This window comes from Cinclus cinclus, chromosome 8, assembly GCF_963662255.1.
Source record: "Cinclus cinclus chromosome 8, bCinCin1.1, whole genome shotgun sequence".
Lineage (NCBI taxonomy): Eukaryota > Metazoa > Chordata > Aves > Passeriformes > Cinclidae > Cinclus > Cinclus cinclus.
The window spans coordinates 26,974,959-26,982,216 of record NC_085053.1 but is presented as its reverse complement, the minus strand read 5'-3'; the positions used below and the strand labels follow the sequence as shown (position 1 = coordinate 26,982,216).

Below are 7,258 nucleotides of genomic sequence, written 5' to 3'. Positions count from 1 at the left end.
GATATGTTTCTGCCTTGCAATGGTTTGGCTTTTTTATTTTCCTTTCATGTTTCAAACCCAGAAAATGACTGTTCCTTTTTGTTTCCTTCCTTAACAGCACTCGAAAGGAGTGAATGAGATGAACTGTTTGGGTTACAGTATCTGAAAGGCTAAATTATTCTCTTGGAGAGACGTTCTAAATGAGCCTGACCGAGATCCTGGATCTGTGTGAAGAGGACTAAGGATATAGGATGTCAACTGAGACAGAACTTCAAGTGGCTGTTAAAACCAGCACAAAGAAAGACTCCAAAAAGAAAGGTAGTGACTCGTTTCTCTTTATTTGTGTTTGTTTTGTACTTTAATCAGCTCCTACATCAGCCACCTTTGGCACATCTGTGGCTCTTCTGTTATCTGTGTGCTCAGTCAAAGTGGGATTTGTTAAGCTCCATGGAAATCTGGTACAGAAATATGGGGTTTGATTCTCTGACATAATAAAATATATCCTTTTGAAATATGTCTGAAATAGGAAAAAATGTGTATTATTTATGCAGAGAAGTACAATTTTTAAAATTACTCAGCAAAAGATGACTTCTCTTTTTCTCTGCTGATAAACACATTTTCTTCTATTGTCTTTTTTTCTGCTTTGTTCTGAACTAACTAGAGCTCAAATGCACTTTCTGTTCCCGGAGTTTGAATTTTACTGACACTGTGAAGTTAGAGAACTCAGTAGCAATCTGTGGAGAGATTAATTGTAATCTGGTATATGGAAATAAAAAAGAGGAGGAAGAAAACTCAAAATTAAGGAGAAGCTGTTGTGAAATGTATGATTTGATTAGTTCATATTTGTATTTATAATTTTGCCTCAGACTGCAGAGCAGTTCTTTGGAATGTTAAGTGTGAGAAGTGGGACCATGTCTATTTGGTGCTTATGCTTGCTTAAAGATTTTTAGTAGGGACCTTTGTCCTTACATTTTTATTAGTATTTGTATTGCTTATGGTTTTAAATACTGATGAACTTGGAGCCCAAGACCATAAATGTCTAGTGGTAGTTCTTGTTGTTCTGTGTAGCCATATTTGGTTATTTTTCTAAACCTACACATTAAATTGTGACTGAAAACAGATTTAGTATGAATTACTCAAATAAAAAAGTAAAAAAAAAATAATCATACTTAATAGTTTTAATGCTTGACACAGCAAGATTTGAACTTTCATGTGAGCTCTAGAGTTTATAAATCTGTTTCTTTCTGTGGATGTGTAATTTAGCCATTTACTTCTGAGGGGGTTTTCTTCATTTTTTAAAGACAAAGATACTCTTTGCTTATATATGTAGAATGCAAATTTTGCTCATAGTTAACTTGAACTGCTGGGCAGCAATACCATTTACTGCAGCAATTCTACCGAACCATTTACTAAGGCCTTGTGTTCCCTTTGGCTTTTGTATCAGAAATCTTTATCCTGGAGTTTGTAAAAGACACACCAATTTAAAAATTTCCAGTGTTTGTTCAGGAAAATGGTTTAAAACCTTATGACTGCTCTAGGCCTACACTCACAAATCAGAAACGACTCATTTAAGATTAAAAAGCTGCAGTTTGGAATGGCAAGGAAAGGGGAACTTTAATGTAAATTAGAATGTGATCTAAGATGTTTAAGGCAAATAAAGTTAAAGTGGTTAGGTTGTATGATCATTCAGTTTTTGGAGGCAGGCAGGAAATTAAAAAATGTCATTTCTTTGCTAGATGGATAACATCTTTTTGATGTGTGTCTCCTATGTTACTTCTTCTGCTGGAGGCTGAAACTTTTGAAAAAAGCAAACAACTCTTTTAGGAACTTGGTGTTTATGTTAATAAAATATTCAGCATCCAACTTGTAAAAACATTTCCATACATCACAATAACTGAACACTTCTCTGCCCAAAATCTGATTCTATCCCCCAAATGGAAATTCTGAGAATTACCTTCAGTGCTGAGGGGGAGTATAAAATGTGTTGTGTGGCAGTGATGTGAGTGTCTGGAGAGCTGGAAGGGACAGGGAATGGCAGGATTATTCCCCAGGATTATTCTGGCTCTGTGTTGTCTGTGCAGTCTGAGTGCATCCCATCCCATCAGCCTTCCCAGGGCTGGAGCAGTGAATGCTTCACGCAGACAAGGTACACAATGCACACACTGTTTGCTATTCAAATCCCACAGAACCAGAGTCAAAAGAAACTTGGTGTGCTCATTTACTTCTCATTGAGCTGTATGCACTTGCCTGTGTTCCAACAAAGGAGCCCTCTGTATAGCGGGGGTGATGGACACGTGAAAAACAGGGATTTTTTTTTTCCCCAAGTTCATTAACTACGAGCAGTGGCAGGTAGCAAGTGCTAACATGAAGTTTCTGATGTTGCTAATCAATGAGTTTGGTTATGCAATGGAACTGAGTGTTCCCAAGAAGTAAGTCTTTGCTGTACAAACAGAAATTTCAGCTCTAGTGTTTTTCCAGTGTTCTGTTGCTCTTCTGGGAGAGCTGTGCATCCTTCTCCATCCGAGCAGGGACAGGCCTCTTTTGCTGTATTATCCACTAGTTTGGTAGTTCTCCTGCCTTCTGCAGCTCACAGCACTGCATGGAATGTCTGTCCCACAGTAGTATCCCACTCTGGAGGTCTGGGGTGACTGAGAGGGGATGAGGATTAGTTGGAGCACAGGACTGGGTTCTTTGCTGATCTCAGCTTAAATCTTCTGTGTAGAGTCAGCTGAATCTTCAGTTCTCTTTATCTGCATGAACACCCAGTAAGGTAGTGTTTCTTGTTTGGAGTGTTGAAATAAAACAAAGCCACATTCCTAGGATGTGTATGGGTGTAAAACAGTATAAAGTATCAGATAAATGTGAGTAGCTCTTCTTATTGATATACAATGGCCAAAAGGAAAGCAATGACTTGTATTTTTGTGGTAATAGTGCCTTCCTTGAGTTAAAGCCACTGTGATGTCATTAGTTAACAATTTGATAATCTGCATAGGTTAGAAAAAAAGTCCAGGAGGAGTCTAATGATATTTAGTGAGTGTGAATGCATGGTCTTGCTGCTGGGATCCACTAACTCCCTGCCAGAAGGGTGGAATGTGTGGTTGAGTTCCTTTAGTATTTCATAGAGCTCCTTTTAGCCTCTGTTGCATAGACTGCTGACTTTTGGGTGATGGGGAAATAATTTGATTTGTGCTGCAGATGGGGCAAGTGACAGTGCTCGTGCAAAGATTTTACCAAATATTCTTTGATGTGCCAGGAACACACAGAAAACTCTTTCTGTAGCCACATGCAAAGCAGTTCCCTTTGAAACACTTCTCTTCAGGCATGGTGTTCATACAGCCATGAGCTTTCTGGTCATAGCCAGCTCTGCAGTGTCTCCAGTGTCACCTGAGCTAGTTTGTGAGGCAGTGTCCTGTTCCAGCACTGAAGGGTTGGCACTGCAGTTAGGACAAGAACTTAAATACAAAACGCTCTGAGAAACTGCTGTTTGCACAGAATCACAGCTGAGGAGCTCTGATGCTCTGTGGGTAAATTCAATATGTACACGATCATATCAGCCTGTAATTTTGTATGTTAACATTATCACCCTGGATAACCTTAAAAGCAGGCTATTGAAAAATCAGGTACAAATTTCCCTTCTATTCAGTCCATATTGATCTGATGGTTCCAGGGTTGGGTGGGCTCTAGAAATGCTTTCTGGTCCTACTCCTGGCAGAGGGACTGGAATTTTAACTGACCTGGAAATACTGTTATGGGAACAGGGGTGAGGCAGGCACCTCCCTTCCTCTCCAGACTGTCACTTTTTCCTCCCTGTGCTGTGAAGCTGCTTGTCCCTTGAGGACCAGTGTTTCACCCTGACCTCCAGAGCCCTCCTTCCCACAGTTTATTTCCATTTTACAGGCTTACAGTGCACTAGATGTTATTAGAGGAGATTATATTTCTGCCTGAACCTCCAGCCCTAATCTTCATGCCACTCTTGCTGATACATCCTGGTAACTTCATTGTAATTATCTTTTTCAAGAACTTGCTCACATTTTAAAGGATGTCCTGGAGAGGTTTCATGTTGCTCTCTAAGTGAAAAATTCTCAGGAGATTTAGGAAGCTCAATCTGAGGACATTTTTGGTGATAAAATTTTTTTTTTTTGGTGAGTTTGCCAAAAGTCATGTGAGAATTAATGATATAACTAATGCTCTTAAATGCTGATTTTATTTTGTTTATGTCATCCGGTTCATTAAGAAGTGAATAAAAATTATATGTTTGTATTGTTCAGGATAGGAAATGAGAATTTTTTATTAGCCAGAGTTGTTAGAAACATAAACCATGTTTGTCTTGTAGTACATGGGGGAAAAGCCTTGTTATGAGTGTGTATAGATTATTGAATCAAATTGAGAACATTTACTTGAGCCTATCAGAATTAAAATTGATTTAGAAACCTCTCTGGGGGAAATGTGTTTCATTGATGTTGAATTCACACTGATAACTGCCTGGGAAAATCCCTTCTTGCAAAATTAGCTGAACAGAAAAATTGAAATGGAAGGTCAGTAAAGAAGTGAACCAGGTTACCAAATTGCAATGCAGGTCTGTGTCTGCTTAGGGTAGGCCTAAGGGAACTTTTCTAGAGATTTCATCTCTTCCTCTTGCACTTACATTCTATAATCTTTCTCTTTGAAGCTTAGGGCTTGTTCTGCAGTTCCATCTCTCATCATATTCCCCCATCATAAGACTCCTGAGTCAATTTTCAGAATGACAGGTCCTTGTAAAAAATGGAAGCAAATTCAGAGAGGAGCTTGGGCACGTTGACACTCAGCATGATGATGGTTGATGCTCTGGGGACCTTGGGTGAGATTCCTTTGTTCCATGGGTTTGCAGAGCGTGTGGGAAGCACGTGGCATCTGGGAGCAGCTCTGAGAGCAGGCAGGGCACCGAACGGGGATTGCTGCACCCAGCCAGTCAAACGGGACATTTCCAGAGGGTAGGACATGCTCTGCTGCAGCTGGAGGTGCTCTCCTGGGCTGGAGCTGGGCACTGTGTCCAGGCTGGATGGATGTCCAGCTGCCCAAGCTGTGCTCCAGGAGGGGGAGTTGGGTCATGCCAGGTGAGGAGTTCACACCAGGGCACTTTGCGTGGCAGTGCTGGCTTGGAGGTGGGAGATCTGAGTCGGATCCTCTTGGGATCATGATGGCAAAAAGCTTAATTGTCCCATTTTCTCTCTGCTGACTGCTGATTAAAAGGAAAGCAGTGGCTGTGGGACCATTTGTGTGGATTGGGCCTGTGGCAGAGTCACATCTATTTCCTGGGTCTTTTAAGCACTAATGAGAGGCTGAGGTCTGTCTAACTATCTAAAAGAAAACCTTTGCATCCCCAGGAGCAAAATTCTAGTCAGGCTGAGATCAAACAGGAGCTACCTAGTTAGTTTAAAAGCCTTTGGGGATAGGAAGGCTTTTAACGAGGTTATGTTTTGTCATTGTCAGTTTTCATCACAGGTGCCTAATCTACCCCAGTCCTGTTTTGGGTTCCTTAGACCTCATTTGAATCCAGTCTGTGCACTAATCATTGCCAAACTTGAGAGTGGAATGCAAGCTTCTGATGGATATAAAAGTTACAATTTTGCTGACACGCAGAAATGTTGGTGCAGTTTTTGCAGCTGTGTTTCCAGGTTGGAACTTCAGTTTAAATTAACAAGTCCTATGAACAGTGTTGGTGGATTACTTTTTGAATAAATTAACTTTTTGTAAAAAAAAAACCTTTGTGATCAACTACCAACAATTAAAGCATCTTCACTGTGATGAGGCATTTCAAGATATCACATTGGTATAGGTTCATTTGTTTTTCTGATTATGTAGTTAAGATTCATGGAATCTAGCAAAATTTAAACTTGATCTAAAGAGTTATGAACAGAGGAGCTTCTTTCATTGACTGGGAGTGGATTTGCTTTGTTTGCTTGCAGTAGCTATGAGTTTTTCAATCATTTATAGATCAAGTAACAGCAGAATTAATTGATACACTAATTGTGTCCACATGCCTGCCTTTAACAAATCTCTTCCGTAAAATGATTACTGACAATATTAATTGCACGTCTTTTGTGAGTTGATACAAGTTACGAATTCATTCTCAAGTTGAGAGGGGGTGGGAAAATCATTAATTTTGACATTGTGCAGCTGTAATTAACAAGGGTTATCCAATAACCTATCATCAATTAGAGGGCTCATGAATTCTGTTTTAAATACCATGTACCAAAGGGGGTCTGTGGTTGTTAATTGAAGGATTCTTCAGGGGTGATGGATGTTGTCTCTCGTTGCAGATATTATGTTTACTGTTGTTTTTAGCTGAGGGAAATGTACCTAAACTAAGGTTGGGGCTGGTATTACTTTGCTGCTCCTCAGCAGAGGAATCAATAATCTGTTGAATGTTACAACATTTCTTGAGAGCTTCTTCTACAATTTCTCAGTGTTTTAACAGTCATCAAAGCATTTCAGTTTAAAGTAGTAATCTGGAGCTCAGTGCAATTCATATTCCAGAGAGGATTTGAGTCATGTTGCAGTCCAGAAATGCAGGTGGGTACTGCTGGCTCTGCACTGGGAGACCTGCTGTGAACATCACCTGTGCATCCAGTTCAGCCTGGATGTGCTGTACCTTGTTCCTGGCTTCATCCTCTTAGGCTCTAAAACTGCCTCTGAGATTTGACTGAAATAGGGAGAAAGTGGGGCTGGGGTTGGTAAGAAATTGGAACTTCTAAACATTAATTTTCAGGGAAACTTTTTCTCTATTTGCAGTCATTGGAAAGACTCTCAGCAAAATTGCAAAAATCATATTAGAACTTTTGTAAATGGAAATTTTTGTTTAGAGTGTTCAGGGAAGAAAATTCTATCATGTAATGAAAAACTGAGCAGGAGTGACCTAATTCATCCAGATTAATAGCTAAAATACCTCCAGAAGTTTGGATTAGTAAAAGTTTCCTAATATGGCTCACAGAGAAGTATTCTACAGGGACAAGTATGTTGGTGATGATAATGTTTTTGTAGCATTCTTCATCCAAAGATATTTTCTTCCCTAATAAATATTAATGAATAACATTTCTGTCAGCATGTTGCACTACCTGCGTTTGAGCATTTGTAATTTTCTGAAACATTTTGCTTTTCCCTTCAACATTATTATTACTTGCAGAATTTCCCATAAAATGCAATAAAGTGTTGCTCTCTTTATATTACAGATTAGAGGTATCAGCTGTGTTGATAACTGCTCCCATTTTGCTGAAGGGATATCAAAGACTAGTAAATTTGG

The 7,258-nt window shown here is 39.5% G+C and overlaps 1 protein-coding gene across 4 annotated transcripts in view; it reads left to right on the top strand.

The window, feature by feature from the left end:
- Nucleotides 1–230: 230 nt before the first annotated feature.
- DAB1 (DAB adaptor protein 1) overlaps nucleotides 231–7,258 on the top strand; it is a 98,476-nt gene continuing 91,448 nt past the window's right edge. For all 4 annotated transcript variants that reach the window (XM_062497563.1, XM_062497566.1, XM_062497565.1 and 1 more), the window contains exon 1: nucleotides 231–297. In XM_062497563.1, coding sequence (XP_062353547.1) covers nucleotides 231–297 — 67 coding nt within the window. The remainder of the gene's footprint in view (nucleotides 298–7,258) is intronic.